Source organism: Sprattus sprattus (assembly GCF_963457725.1).
Source record: "Sprattus sprattus genome assembly, chromosome: 19".
Taxonomy (NCBI): domain Eukaryota; kingdom Metazoa; phylum Chordata; class Actinopteri; order Clupeiformes; family Clupeidae; genus Sprattus; species Sprattus sprattus.
The window spans coordinates 7152654-7169767 of record NC_137917.1 but is presented as its reverse complement, the minus strand read 5'-3'; the positions used below and the strand labels follow the sequence as shown (position 1 = coordinate 7169767).

The 17114-nt window shown below is 42.9% G+C and overlaps 1 protein-coding gene across 1 annotated transcript in view; it reads right to left on the bottom strand.

Annotated features, from left to right (window-relative positions):
- The window catches only part of cobl (cordon-bleu WH2 repeat protein), a 45200-nt gene extending 28325 nt beyond the window's left edge, over positions 1–16875 (bottom strand). Inside the window, exon 1 of the mRNA XM_080857382.1 lies at positions 16341–16875. Coding sequence (XP_080713508.1) covers positions 16341–16375 — 35 coding nt within the window. The 5' untranslated portion in view covers positions 16376–16875. The remainder of the gene's footprint in view (positions 1–16340) is intronic.
- Between the last annotated feature and the right edge of the window lie 239 nt (positions 16876–17114).

Sequence of the window (17114 nt, the reverse complement as noted above, 5' to 3'; positions counted from 1 at the left end):
CTCTTTTGATAGGTCGTATTTTTAGTTCACCTGTTTTCCATTTCACTGAGCACAAGCTAGCACAAGATAGAGCCGTCTCACTCACATTAGATGCCGGGCCCTGAGTTGGTTCTGGATCGCTTGAGGCCTGTTTCAGAGGTTCTCCTGCAAGCAGGTCCGAAGGAGCATGTCTTCTCTGAAAGAGCTAAAGGTTCCTTACACTGTGGCAGAGAGCTTGTGAATGTGCCACAACATTTAGACCTTAACCTCTGCCTGTCAATCATTAGCGAAGCCTCATTGTGGGCTTTATCATAGGGCAATACTCTGTCAATAGGAGCAGGCCAAGCTTTCATGAAATAGCTGAGGGGGAGCTAATCAGTACAAATCTCCGCAGGTGAAGAGTGGGGGAGCGATCCTCCTGTTTCCCACAAAGGGCTCACACAGCAGCTTTCTGACACACACAAACACACACACACACACACACACACACACACACACACACTCCCAAACCCAGAGTCACACATGTGTGCATGCATACACACATACATGCATGTACACACATCTGTGGGGAAAATCATACACATACACGTACACACACACACACACACCACAAAAACACAATCCCGCCCCCCACACACACACACACACAAATAAACACTCATGGATGCACACATACATACACACACCTCAGCTATGAAACCTACACACTCCTTACACACAAAGAGCCATTTAGAAGACCTCCGGCTGTCCCGCGGGAGCAGGAAGCTCTCAGTTTCAGAGCTGGCAATGCGAAAGCCCCAACCTGCAGTGCGACTGGACTACTAATGGATCCTGCCAGGATTCTAGACACAACTCGTCTATCCCCGCTTTGACTGGCAGTTTCTATGGGGACTTTCAGTTGCCCTCATTTCATAACTCAACACATCCAGCCCTTAGGGGAAGACCAGTGTCCTCCCAAACAAAGCCATCATCTCAGCTCCTCTAAGGCTAAATGCCTGATTGCATTAAACCTCTGGGGAGGGAACAGGGCTTTACCACAGAGTAATCTAACAGCAAAGGAGGTGAACTGAGGATTTGACTTCTTCTTAAGGCAGTGGTACGGATGAGAGCCCTTTGAACCAGCGTGTGCTCCTACTTGAGCTGAGGGCCTGAGAGCTTTTAGTTCCCACCCTGTCTGGACCTCTGCCCTGGGCACTGTGGTTCAGCGCACTGAGCATCTACTCCAAACGCTTCTGATGGAACGAGGCTGAACACAGCTGGCTGTTCGCAGTCACCAGGGCCAGATGTGTTCAGTCTCAATATTTAAGTTTGAGTATTTTCTGCCTGACAAAAGTGTCCAGTAGCAGGGCTTAACACTCTAAGGTCCAAGGCCTTTTAGACTTTTCTAAGTTGTCTGACATGCCTTGATGTTTTTGTACATTTTGCTTAACTAAAAACATTGATGCACAAATGGAATATATGATTCTATTCTAGAAGACCTCAGCAATAATATTAGAAAAGGGTTCAATGTTTCCGTGGTTGTTCTTTTTATGTCTCTAAGACGAAAACTCAAAAATAAAAATATCCCGGACGAAGGATATAGACCTTTTAGTGTTAAGGCCTTTTAAACATCTCTAAAAGTGTCCAGTAGCAGGGCTTAAGGCCGTTTAAACATCTGTAAAAGTAGAGATTAATGGCATTTGCATTTGTCACTATGTCTCCAAACATTTAGTCCTGGTAAACACAAGCAGCATCGTTAGCCTCAGCTCCCATAGTACACCATGCATTTGGATACTACAGTAATTTCATAAAGGTTGTGTCCTCAGGTGACAGTTCACAGCAGCTATCCTCCCTAATCCCACAGTACTGAGTGCTCAGGTAAACATCCACCTGTGACCATTAAGTCTTCGAAACGCAGACACACACTTTACATTTCTGTAACGTGGAAAATAAGTCTGAGAAAACCACCCACCGGGTGTGCCTGGCAGACAACAGAATTACCAGCAACAACCTGTTCACCAGTAGAGTTGTTTGGCATAGTGTAGATAGCTGTGAAGTGTTTTTGTTAGTAGCCTGCAGTGGCCAGTTGTTTATGGGCACAGATGATGCACACCACAGAACTACCAGCAGTGACTTTTTTGCTATGTTTTATTGAGTTTTTTGCAATGGTGTAATAAACCCCATTTAACGAGTTATCTTCTTTATAAGGAGAGAGGAAGGGAGCAGGAGCAGAGATCAGCATGAGACACACACACACACAGAGGGTAAAAAGGAGCTACTGTGCCCCTTCCCCCAGGCACATTCACAAACATACACACACAAACATAGAGGTCCCAGAGGCCCTGATCTGACCCACTTCGCTGTTCCCAAACGTAACCTGTCCTCGAAGCTTTGGAGGAGGAACTGGTGTGTGCTGGGACTAAACTCCCACTCTTCATCTCAACAAGTTCGACTCAAAAAGCACTGGGCACCCTTTTCCCCTCATCCCCGTCCGCTTCCTCGTTGGCCACTTCAACACTGTCAGCAGCAGCCTTGTCCTTCATCTCCTCCGGCAGCACAGAGCATAGAATGTTCAGTGAGTGCTACTGTTAGCAACAGCAGGGTACAAAACACTTGTCAACACTTGTGCTCAGGGTTCCTACAATAGTAGAGATGATCCTGGCAGCTGTTCCGAGAACAAACTGGGACCCAGTATGCCTGTAATGTTCTTTATTCCTGTGTTGATTAGAAACAGAAGCAATCGAGAATATTCATCTTATGATTCTAACCAGTCTAATCTGATACTTCTCTCACAAAATCCACAGTCTGACCAAGGGGCTCCTGTTATATCTATCTCTACTCTACAGTTGAGATTCTCTTGCAGACTTGGTTAGCAGAATACATTTATGGATACATGCTGAACTGGTAAGAAAGGACAAGGAGTAGCTGCTTCATTTAAAGATGCTTTACAGTTCATAGAGATTACGCTGGGTAATTGTATTTCTTTTGAATATCTCTGTTTCATATTGCAGGGTGCTCCCAGAATGTTGTACCATTTAGAGACATCCAAGATACTCTGAAAAATGTATTAATGACTTTGCTGAACTACTGTCAGTTATCTCCATTGATTTGAATGTTTTAATTATAACTAGGGATTTTATCATCCACATAGATAATAACATGGACAATAATGCCAAAACATGTTTTGCACTACTTGACACTCTGGTTAAGGACTTGGCCCTTTCTGATCATTTCTGTGTCTTCTTAGACTTACTGATTAAATCGAATTGTATTATCCCACTAGGGGAAATTGGGTTGCAGTCAAGTATTTATCCATCACAAGTACTACATAAAAGACAAAGTGCCAGACAGTACAAAGGGACAAGAAATCAGGGCCATACAATGCAAGACCACTGCATGAAGGCAAAACATGAGCCAAATTGCAGAGTGCACAACAGTGCTTTGTGCCATAATTTGTGCAAGGTCAGCCTAATTGCAGTACAAACAAAAGAGTCTTTGAATAGTTTTGTCCATGAGGTGGAACTCCATATCTTCTACCTGAATGTAGAAACCCAAACTCCCTCTGCAAGGGGGTGGTCAGAACAGTCCAATATGGCATGGAGCTTCTTTATGACCTGCCAATTGTAAAGGTCAGAGATCTGAGCTTGGTTCACCCCACTAACTTTACTGGCCACTCTGACAAGCCGACCAGGCCTTTTCTTATTGGCCAGATTCAGGGTCCCAAACCATAGCACATTACATCCCTCCGGATGGATGCTCAAGTTTCCGTTAGGTAAAGGTACATCAGCAAGAGCAATAGCGCTTAGTTTATGGAGGCCATAGCTATGTCACCAACCATTCTTGATCATTTTGACTTGAACATTTTGAATATCTTGGTTGTTTTTGCATAGGTAAAAGTCAAGAAAACTTTGAGAAAGTATCGTGGAGAGACACCATGATGGTAAAAGCCCTTGAAAGAGAATGCAGGAAGGCTAATGAAAGGGGGAAAAAAAACTAAACTTCAAATTCACTTTCACCTCTATAAACAAAGCCTTTGAAGTTTAAACTACATGCTAGACAGCTACATTTTGCTAAGATGATTAACGATAACATCAAAAATACTCACTCTATGGTATGACTAACAAGTTTACAAACCCCCCAAAACAGATAGCCCCAGAATTCCTTTAAACAGAAACATTTAATTTGCTTGCTCCTTTAGTGAAAAAAATCAATCAGTCAAATGATCAACTATGCCGTCTCTAGCGACCACCTAGAATAACTCCATTATTATGTCACAATTCATGGAATTGACCCAAAAAAACTGACTTGCAGCAAATAGCTAATGGCTTACTGCTAAACATCAGCCATTAAGCCACTCTTAAAAGAGAAAAATCGGGATGGATGCCTCTGTGTTAAACAACTATAGAGATCTTTCTTCTATAGCTATAATCGTTGAGAAAGTTGTTTTCAGTGGTCATTTCGACGAATTTCAGTCAGTCTTTCGACCTCACACACTACTCTTATAAAAGTGATAAATGACATACGGCTGAATACTGATTCAGGTAAAATATCAGTTGTATCTTAGTGCTGCATTTTACACTGTAGATCATAGAATACTGATTTACAAGTTGGAGTGAGTTAAGTTACTTTGCTACCATAGGCAGTTATGAATCTGACCAGGAATCCCCCAGGGATCAGTTCTCGGACCACTTCTGTTCAATCTCTATATGCTGCCTTTAGGACAAATTCAAACCACATTGATAACCATAGTAAGGGGGTAATGCAAATGATACACAGATATATTTGCCTCTTTCACCAGATGACTGCTGTTGCTATCCAGAAAGAGTTTTATCAGAGCACAATACTCCAGTTCTAAAATCTTTACACTGACTTACAGTTACTTACTCCAGAACGTACTACACTCCAGAATTTTAAAGTGCTGCTACTAGTCTATAAATCACTGAATGGTTTAGGCCTAAAATGAATATCTGATATGTTTAAAGAATATAAACCGAGTAGGAATCTTATATCCATGGAACCAGAGCCCAGAGTCCAAACTAAACATAGTAAGGCAGCATTTAGCTGGAACAAACTGCCAGAAGTTCTCAGATGTGCCCCAAATGTAGCTATTTTTAAAATCTCTTTTTCATATGCAAATAATTGAGCTTTAAAAACTCGCATTTTATTCTTACTGCACTTTCATTCACTTTAATTTAAGTAATTCTTGTCTGGGAAGCGTCAATCCCAGGGTTTATGGTGAAGCTCTATTGGTGGGCTCAAATCTAGGCTGTATTTTGGGCCTAAGCTCTATTCTGGGCTTAAGCTCTATTTTGGGCTCTAGTGTGGATCCTACTAAGGATTCTATTCGGGTTACTACTCTATGGATCTATATTCTGTGTTACAAAAGAAATGAACACACAGTCAGGGCTTCTTCCACTATGTTTTTATTATTTTTTACTACTTTATTTTAATTTTGTATTCTATTTTATGTATTTTTTTTTATGTTGTATAGAATTTAATTGCACATAGGAAAATATGTAAAATTCCTTGTGCTATTGGTTTGGGATTTCCCACAGCAGTCAAACCTCTCCCCAACTCAAATCCAACGAACTTCCCTAAGTATTATACCCCAAAGGCTGCACTACAACAACAACAAAGATGCCTTCTTCAGCATTTCACTAGGGATGTCAAGTGGACACTTTACATCATCAGTGATTCACCAAGTTAGCCCCACTCACAACAGCTTAAAGCCAGTTGTACTTCCCCGGTGTTTAAGGTTGTCATTAACCACACTGCTCATATTACCGGCTCCATATGAATTTTCCTGAACACCACAGCCCACATCTAAGTACGTATAAAGACACATACCAACCAATCCAAAAAGAGATAAACACACAGTTTTGTGTTTCAAAGGAGATAAACCCACAGTTAGAGCTTCTCCTACCATGTTATGATTCCATTTTATGCACTTTGTACTTTCTTTTATATTTATATACGTATATATAAACTTATATATATATATACACACACCTTACCTTGCCTTGCCTTGCCACAAGAACCTTTCAGGACACAATGTAAGGCTACACCCTCTTTCACGATGTGAAGGCTATTATGTTGAATTATCATCCACACTTGTTGGGTTAACAGTGCTTCAGTTAAAACTGTGTGAACATAGTGTAGAGTACAGTAAAGTACAAACACAATTACCCTAAATAAAACAATAAGACACCTTAATTCCGAGTATGACCCAAATGTCTATTACTGCCCCAGACTGACACAGGCTGAACAGTGTTTACATTCTGATGTGCGTTTATGGGGGAGGATATGGTAACATGATTTTATCCACAGACATACAAGCATACGGCAGTCAGTGTAAGCTCATGTCAGTTATTTAATGTGAATCCCACCCTCGATAGCAGCATAATGAGTCTTTATGTTGTCCCAGTTCAGTCTGGGTTTACTGCTATTCATATGCAAATGACCGCATGCCAAATGTCCTTATGTCAGGATATGAATGTGAAGGGGTGGATCTCAATTTTAATGGCACTCTGAGGCCCCTGTCTAGCAGTAATCTATCTAAACGGCTCTTCAAACCCAACCCTTTTTAAACTAGCTTACTCACTTTAACTGCATCCACTGCATTTTAATATACAATGCTGATTGGAACTCATTGTCCAGCCATGCTCTGTTCCCTATAGTATGTGTTATTGATTGTTGTATATTTTATTGTTGATCATATGTGACACCTCAAGTGTAATACAATGTTTGATCACATTAAATGTATGATTATGATTATTACTATGATGATTATTATTATTTGTATTAATAGTAATAATCATAATCATAATAATCATATCGTCATCATAATAAACAGTAGTCTTTCCCTACAGAAAAATAAACCACTCTGGAACCGACCCATACCAGATCCAGAGCAGAAGGTTGCCACTCCTCAAACACTTAAATCATGCACCACTGGCAAGCGAACTTCACTTCTGCTGATGCATACGGACTGCTCCCATCCTAATCCCTGTGTTATTGCTAAGAGGCTATGAGGTGAAAACACACATCACGCTCATTGCACAAACACAAAAAAGACAAACACAGCTCCCTTCACTACTGCTGAACTGGATAAAAAAAGACTATAGAGGACATACATTCTCATGGACCCAAGATCATATTCATATGGACCAAAGGTCAGCCAGAGATCCCCTATCCATGTTTCTGATACATTTTTTTAAGAATTGGAGAGTCAGGGCACCAAAGCCTTGCCCAGATCTCTCTCCTGGGTTTAACTGCGCTATAGGTCCCAGTCAGCACATGATGAGCTGTGGCACTGACTGCAACTGTTTACCTTGTCAGAATGTATTTTTTATCAATGACGAAGCATTTGAATGATCTCTGGTTCCAAAGAGAGAACTGTTCAGGGGTAGACCTTTTTTGAGATGGAACTTGTTTTCCTTTTAGTTCCTCTGACCTGTTTAGCGTGAGCATGCATCTGCTGTTCTGGATGCTGGAGGAAATACAATGCTTGACAACTGACTATGTGATATTACTGTGGCAACTGGAAAACTATTGATCCGTGAGGGGGTGAGTGTGGTTTGGAAACACCCCAGCACTACCTCCGTGCAGACACTCGTGAGAATGTGTGAATATGGGTGTGTTTATATATATTTATGTGTGGGTGTGTCATTATATGTGTGTGCTAAATGTTCTGCTGAGTGTGTTAGGCATTATGCTGTGTGTGTGTGTTGTATGTGAATGTGTGTTAGGTGTTGTGTTGTGTGTGTGTGTTGATTTGGAAGACCTCCCGGCAAAGGATAGAATGATCGCAGGAACGGGTCAAGCGCGGGATCCTGACCAGAACAAAGGCACCTTTATGAGAAGACAACACTGGGAAGAATCAGGACTAGGGTTCTGTCCAGCGCACACACCAAACCAACACAACCCTGCCCCAGCCTCTCTGAGTCTCTCAAGGGGAATAAGAATGAGTCTGGCCTGGGTGTGAGTTCACACACACACACACACACTAGGGGTGGGGGAAAAAATTGATTATTCCCCTAACACACACACACACACACACACACAGATACAGACACATTCAGAGGACACACATACACACACACAGACACACACACACACACACACACACACACACACACACACACACACTCACACACACACACACACACACACACAAATACACACACACACACACACACACACACACACACACATTCACACACACAGTTACAGACACATGCAGAGGCACACACACACAAACACATACATAACCAACACAACCCTGCCCCAGCCTCTTTGACAGGAACAGACAGAAGAGTCTGGCTGGGGCGGGAGGTAGCTGTGTAACAGAGAGGCCAGAACAGAACTCAGGCTGCTATTACAGTAGGACAGTCAGCACACATGCAGCATATCAGGAGGAAGCTTTCATGCACTGTGTGTGAATGGAGCACTATGCATCTTTTTAAGTACTAGAGCAATGTCTCCTTCACACACACACCCATACATAAGCAGACACACACACACACACACATTCCTGTAGAGGCAGACTGTTTCCCCCTCCTCATGCCCCCCCTGACCTCCTTCCTGTATCATGCCAGTCTCACCCTCATTCCAAACGTTGTCACGCCAACCTAAATTTACCCACGTCTATTCTGCAGCTGTGCATTTATGAAGGAAGACCATATACAAACACCAGGTCACATCAGTAGGGAAACACACACACACAAACACACACACACACACACACACTCACACACAGGCATACACAAAGAGACCTTGCAGACAGATGCCCAGCAACTTCAGTGAGGAACCCCAATTGACACACACACACACACACACACACACACTGAATGATCATTCTGACAGACACAGGCTACTTCAGCAAGGAACACGAGGGGGGGCGGGGGTAGTGTGACATTTGACTCTGTGCCGGCATGTGTTTGTCGTTACTATGGTGACATGGCAACAGCATCGGACTCTGCTCTCAAGTTTCAGAGGAGTGAGAGAGCAATGCTCACACACCTTGGAGTTGACTGTATCGGCTTTAGCCTTACCCGGTGCACTGCTGCACAATCACACACCAACACACACAGACACTGTGGTTTCCTCAGCAGTTCTATCCTTTTACTTTAGCCCTATATAAACATCTGTCTCAGCACTATCAGTGATCCTCACACATGCTCAGTATGGGCCAGATAAAGCCATTCTATCAGCTCCCTAAGGCGTGTCTCCCAAGTGTCCTAAAAATAGCCTCACTATATATATAGGGATATCCACTCAACCCAGCTCCTCTGCTGAGAATACCTAGAGTGAATTAAGACTAACATATAGAGACTAAGAACACAAATCAGTGTTTGACAAAACTTCACAATAAGTGTGAGACCAACAGGAAATTGTGTATACTGTTATGGCATTGCAAACACAGTACTAAGGGCAATTAATCAGCTCATTCAAACAACCAACATTAACTGAATAACATGCACTGTGTTGTTGTTGTTCACTGCCTGTAAATTAAGTCACATGGGTCAGCAGTGTGCCAATGAGATAGCTGGGCTTGATACAGAGAGAGAGAGAGAGAGAGAGAGCGAGAGAGAGAGAGAGAGATAGAGAGAGAGAGGGAAAGAGAGAGAGAAAGAGAGAGAGCAGTGTGCGGGCAGAGGGTGTGGCATGGCAGAGCCATGCTGGGCAGTGCCCCTCCATCACGACCACACAGTGGGAAAACACTGGACTCTGGCACTCCCTGTCCAGACAGTGAACTTCAGCCCTGTCAGGCACACACACTCAAACCCACACACACACACTATGTGTAACAAACACACTAAATACCTGCATACACACATGCTGACACGTGTACTCTGAACCACACAAACTTTTTTGGTAATTGTTCCTCTCTCGCTTTCTCCCTCCCTCTGTCTCTCTCTCTCTATTTCTTTCCCTGTCCCTCTGTTCCACAGCTGTTGGGCTGAATAACAGGCACGTCTCTAAACTCACTGGGGATGGCAGGAGCAGAGCAGCATTCTGGGACCAATTACCAGCCACAGCCTCAGAGTGGGCAAACCCCCTCTCTCTCTTTCTCTCCATGTCTCTTTCACTCCTTCTCTCTCTCTTTCTCTCTGAGCATGTGTGTGTGTGTGTGTGTATGTGTGAGTGTGTGTAACAGTAGGTGCAAGTGGACCTATCATGGACCTACGCGTCTGTGTGTGTGTGTGTGTGTGTGTGTGTGTGTGTGTGTGTGTGTGTGTTTGGTGTGTCTGTGTGTCTGTGTATGCGCATGAGGAAACTACAGAATGTATCCCCACAGATGCTGAACAGAGAAACAGCAGCAAATAACAATTAGCTTATTCCCCCATCAACACTCAGGTGAACCTCTAGTAGCACCCTCATCATTATCAGCCAGCACACACCTGCCCTGCCTGCATAACACACACACACACAAAAAAAAAAAATACACATCCTCAAAGATGACATCTGCTGTGGACAACAGGAAACAGGATTTATGGAAGAGTGTGTACACTGTGGCAAACAACTCATTATCACGTAGGCCTGCCTCGAATACAAGCCCTCCATTTAGAGACGTCCAGATATGGCCAATATAAACTATCTCCCCTCATCCATGACTGACTCCCCTCCCAGATATATCCAGCCTGTAAAAAACACTTGAAAGGCTCTACTGATGTCGATCTTAAAACCATTTCTGTGGCGTCGATAAGAGTGGAGTGGCGGCACGCCCTCTGCCAGACATCCCAACGCCCACGAGCATTCAGGCGACGTGATCTGATAGCTGCCTCCCTAAAATAGCCGGGAGATGACACACATTCATACGGGCGTGATCAGGACGGCGAGAGAGAGAAGTCACCACAGCTGCAGGGGACATAACTCATCACTCACACAAGCAGGTTGACCAGTGGACTCTCCTCCTCAATGCAGGTTAAACCAACAGACCAACACAAGACCACGTCAAAGTCCACCATTTGAAAGTCTACAATTAGTCTATGTATATAATATGAATGTTAAATGTTGTCCTTTGCAACAACAAGGTAACAGGGAACTACTTTTAATAACACCTTAAGGATAAGCCTGCAAAATTTAAACTGGCTTCTCTGGGTGGTCGTCCCCTTAGCCAAACATATGTTAAGGTAAAAAAAGCAGGCTTGTTCTCTTAAATATACTGTTTGAGTTACTTTCATATTTCTATATTCATTCTTTTATAACATCGTGGTTGGTTCCATGAGGTCTGTATTTAATTCCTTACCTGCAGAACCTAAAACCTAAAAACAGAACACTCTCACCACAGGGATTGTGTTCCGTTCGATGTCCATGACTCAGCTTTTAAATAAAGTCGGATTCTAAACATAGCTACCTACTTGCCCTTCTTAAAACATTGCTTGCCCACAATCACGGATATCTATTGAACTTCTACAATTACAGACTGCACTAGTAAGACCTGTATGGGTATGAAGAGAGTCATGAAGGAGTGCCAGTAGTAAGGGAGGCTGGCCGGGAGCTATGGCCTCTTGGGGCAGATCTGGGCCGGACCTGGGCCACATCCTGCCAGTTTGGTCTGCTGGCATTCTGCTTCATGGCAGTTTTTTCATGCCGTAAATAAAATACATAATGAAGCCATAAAATGAACATTTTCAACCTACCATTGCCATCTGTTACCATTAAGCTCTCTATTGACAACTTCTTTACCGCCCTTTCATACTCTCCACCATCATGGGTCTATTGTTATAAATGTGTCAACTGCGCTGCCTGTTGCTACTGATGTGTCTATTCCTGTGAGTATTACAACTAATGTGTCTGTCCACTGATATGTCTATTCCTGTGAGTGTTACAACTAATGTGTCTGTCTACTGCTGTGTCTTTTACTGTAGCTGCTACTATTGCTGTGCCTATTGCTGTTCATGTCATTTAACATGTGAACTGCCACTAATGTGTCAGATGTAAGGTTTAAATGCCACTTTCATGTCATCTGGTAGACAGAAAATGTGCACAGAAAATCCCACAAGAATACAAGCCTGTGTACAGTGTCACGTTTTTCACATTAACTCTATTTAACTCATTAACTCTGAACTATATTTTCAGTAGGATTACACATTTAAAGGGCATCATAGATTGGAAAAAAAATAAAAAAAAATACTGCTTACTTGTATTCAAACTTGATACTTTATGTTCTAAAATGTATTGTTTCTATAGTTTTAAGGTGACAGATTTCCTTTCCCAGAGAGCTCAGGGGCCTGAGGTTGGCATAGCTGCCCCACCCAGCCTCTCCTCCCTGGACAGGGCAGCGTGGCTTCCTCCCCAACCTCCTCCAGAGGCCACACATGTGCACACCCGGCCACACTGAAAATAACTAAAAAAAGAGCCTGATGCTGCACACTCCACTGATGAGGAGAAAGACTACACAAACACAGACAGAGAGAGAGAAAGAGAGAGAGAGAGAGAAAGAGAGAGGGAGAGAGAGACTCGGGTGGCACACAAACCCACGCAAAAACCCACAGAACTCAAGGGAAAATACCTAAACTGAGCATGTGCAGCAATAAACCGAGCACACCATAACACACACACACACACACACACACACACACACACACACACACACACACACACACACATCACAGATCACACAGCAATATATAGAGCCAACATGTGGGGCACACATTCACTGTGTGTGTGTGTGTGGGTGTGTGTGTGTGTGTGTGGGTGTGTGTGTGTCTTTGTGTGTGTGTGTATATAGGAAACATCGGCCCTCATCAAGCCTTCCAGTCACTCACTCAGCCTCTCTAATACTGCAGCAGTGTAGTCACCACCTCACACGTCTTTCTCTATTTCTCTCTCCCATCTTGTAATAAACTGTAATTTCCCCCATTTCTTCGAAGGAAACAAATCATTTATATTTCTCCCTTAACATTTAATTCACTTCTTGTGGAGCATGACATTGAGTGCTAACTGATGATGACAACCACAGACAAGTGATTTGATGTGTGTAAGGCTTCAACCTTAGACAAATGTTCTGATGTAAATATTAGCTTGGTCTAGGTGCTAGTTCACTCAGGTGTAAGATGTTAGTCACTTGGGGGAGGGGCTGTTCCTATCTCAGGCCTACAGAGAGCAGAAAAGTGGCAGAGCAGTGACTGCACCTTTCACATGTGAGCCTCTTTGACTCAGCTCCCAGCTCTTGGGTTACAGATGGAGGTGTCATGATCAGATCACTTCAGGGTTTCAAGTGTGTGTGAGGTCCTGTGTGTGTGTATGTGTGTGTGTGTGTGTGTGTGTGTGTGTGTGTGTGTGTGTGTGTGTGTGTGTGTGTGTGTGTGTGTGTGTGTGTGTTTGTGTGTGTGTGGCTCTGTATTGTGTGGCTGAGGTGTGTGCAAGTGAAGGGCCTTTTGAGAGCTCTAATCCAACACGTTACATATCACACACACACACACACACACACACACACATCTCACAGATCTCAGACAGACAATTCTATAGATGAATAAAAAAACGCACCACTGTTTTAATATGCATTAACAGGGTGCTGTAAATTAGAAGCCTACCGTTCTTTTAACAGGACGTGCCTCTGCGAGAGCTTTGGGACGTGGGACAAGAGCTGGTCCTTCTCTGATCTTTGAGCCCTGAATCACTGGCTTGCAAATTCACGGCTCCTGCAGCATGTAATTATGGCTTGAAGAGTTCAAATAGGGCTTTTTGTAGCATCCAGATAAAGGAGCAGAGAGGCATAAAGCTTAGTACACACACACACACAAACACACTCAAACTGAGACACAGGAACACGCATTGTTATTTGGTCTTCTTCCTTGGCTGGCTTTCGTCACTCGTCTAAGTTGTCAAGAGAAAATGAGATGGTCCGTTTCACACTCCCATCAACCACTCCCATCCACACAGACGCACACACACACACATATACACACACACACACACACATACAGACACACAGACACACACACAGACAAACACACACACACACACACACACACACACAAACACAAACACACACACACACACACACACACACACACATACACACACACACACACACACACACACACACACACACACACATGTAGCCTGCTGTGAAGCTGAGTGCAGTGAATGTGTATTTATTGGTCCGTATAACACAGAAGCTGGCCGTTAAGTCACAGTGATGTGTGAAAGACTGTGTGCAGGTGTGTGCGTGTGTATGTCTGCATGTGTGTGTTTGTGAGATGCAATCCCACACAGGCACTTCCAACAATGTCTATCTCAATATTTACAGTCACATATACAGTAAACTCACTCATAAATTAATTAAACCAGAACCTTGTGTTTCCAGGGCAATATGTTCGATCATGGCATCTCGCCTGCTAGGTTAGTCTCCAAGGAGACAGGCTACCAAGAGGTCTTAAAGAGGGTGATATAGTTCCTGTGAAATTGGGAGATTCATGGAGATTCAAGTTTCTACTGTCTCCATGAAAAAGTTTCCTTTTTTTTCTTTTCTGTGAGGTAATTTTCTTTTTTGCTCCTGTTTCTCTGCTCTCGAGTATCAGTCTATTGTATGTAGAGGAACTTTTTGACAGCAGGTTTCTGTCTGGACACAACTTCTTATTTTGTTCATAACTAAACTATTCTTCTAAGAACACAGACACAGGCTTTCACCAGTTCAACAAATTCTGTGCCATTTATTAAACCTGCATGTGTATCCTATCAGTCAAACATTACATATCTTAACCTGTTCTTTGAATGATAACATTTTACTATGGTGTGCTACCCCACAGCGGCCTCAGTCTGAGGCAAACAGAAGACAACAGCAGCTCAAAACAACGGAGGGCTTATACAACAGAGGCTCTGTGGGAGAGAGATGGAGAACTGGGGGGACACTGGGCATGCTCAGACCCAGGGGCCTTTAAATAACCTGGCTTCAATGTGAGCCTCTGGGCTGTCATTAGGTCAGCTGACAAACAGACTCGTGGCTAAAAGCTGAAGCATTACAAAGGACACACCCAGGTCCTACCAGACGATTCCAGATTACACACACCGTGCTGAAACAGCAACAGATGTAAACATATACCCATCAGAACAAGATGAATGCAATGCCACAAGATAACAGGTCAACGGTTAGAGGTTACTGCTAATAGAAGCTGCTGTAGTGTAACAACAGCAAGACATAAGCGGATGATTCCAGAGCATGGCGGTTGCTGTGAGAGCAGACAAGACCAGTTGATTTGAAAGCTAGCTTGTAAACTACAGTGAGCAGGCTGCAGTCAGGTCAGGGACCCCTGGTGTCCAGCTACCCCAATATCTGCCCCAAGGTGAAGCTGGGATTTCAGAGAGGCTGTGATGCCAATGCAGAATGCTTTGTGTGGAACTTTCCTCATTCAAACTCAGACTTGAACCTCAAACCACTTCAAGGCTATGGCCTAGATAACTGTCCATATAGACAAATCATTTAGGTCTATTTACCCTTTTAGTGAATTTGTCATTGGAAGGCGAAACACACCAACCTAAATATTTGCCTCTACGGTCGGGCATTTGACACAGAGAAAAAGAAAAAAGGAAAAGAAAAAACACCAGAGAGCCTCACACACCTGACCTACCTAAAACCCTGTCCTTCACTATTAACACACACTGCTTCTCTGTCCAAGCAACTCCCCTCAACACAGGCCAATTACCTGCCTCCAGACACAAGTGCTTCCACTCTACCTGTGGCAGATCCCTGTTCCATTTTTCGGATCGAAAAGGCAAGCCTGTTTGTATGGCTTCAAAACAGTCATACATTTACACAACATCAGCACAATAAACGGTCAGAAACACCCAGAGAGAGGGGACCTTTTCACAGTCAACACCACTGACAATTAAAATGCTATGTTATAGGCCTACAATATGGGATGTAGGTCTATATTGCTTGTTTCGAAAGGATTTAAAAGTTGAATTGTGCATCCAAATAACTTGTATAAGTACATATTGAGATTTATTGACATGTCTGTCCATTTTAAGGTATATATCCATAATATATTTCCATTGTCCTTATGTAAGATACAATAACTATTTTTTGCATTCCATAGTAATATCACTGTTTTTTTCGTACATAATTAATATAAGTGTCTTTCTTTACTGCAACATAGAATGGACCTACATTGTCAATTGAGCTTGTGACCTCTGAATCAGACTCTTGGCTCTTTATTGTGGCTGTATGTCTTCGTGCTCTATTTCTATCCGCTAACTCTATAAAAATATAAATATAAGTGAGAAAAAAACTCTAAAAAGTCTTCAGTGGCAGCGGTAATTCAGTTTTATGTACAGGTTATCAATGTAGAGGATAACACATCAGCCCTACTGAAACAAAAGCTGGAAATAGTTAATTGAAATTGACCAAAATACACAGGGAGAAGTAAACGTACCTTATAGGAGGTTTGGAAAAGCAATTGCTGTCCATATCTTGCTGATGTTTGTGGTAAAAAAAAATATATATATATCCTTAGTTAAATGTCGCCCGTGCTTTCCTTTCGTCCAGCAAAGGACAATGAGGTTTGTTTAATCCCATTGGAGATGTCTTAACAAAGAGAAAATGTTCGATAAAACATTAGAAAAATTAGTTATTAAGAAATTGGTAAGAGTTCACAGTAAACAAGGTTGCAGCTTCGCGTTTAAACTCCGTTTGGCACGAATATGACAGCTCGCTTGGACCCAACTTGTCAACTGCACAGATCTCACCGCTTCAGAATAGGTGTGGGAAACAACTTCGCAAATGGAAGTAGACGGGAAGGTGATACTTACGAGAAAGTAACAAGGCACTTCAGTGGACAGCAAAAAAGTAAAACAAGTATAAACACAAATGTAAAATGAAATAATCAGGCTAAGTTTTAAAACGTGTTATATGTAGCATATGGGGGATTGATCCGTTCTTCTCTAGCCTTTCTCCCGCCGTCAGCAACAGGCTTGTCTAGTGCGTCAGTGCACTCTCCGGGAATCCTGCCAGACTGGCGAGCTTTGGAACTATAGCAACCAAACTCAACTAAACCACGGAGGAAACGTTTAATCACAGAAGTTACATTTAGCTCGCAAGCTTTTTGGACTCGTACCTACCTAGGTCCATCTGGGAACAGCTAAATAACTTGGACATTTAGGAAATAACCTTTATCCTAAGAACATTAACAACAACGACATTAATTTCT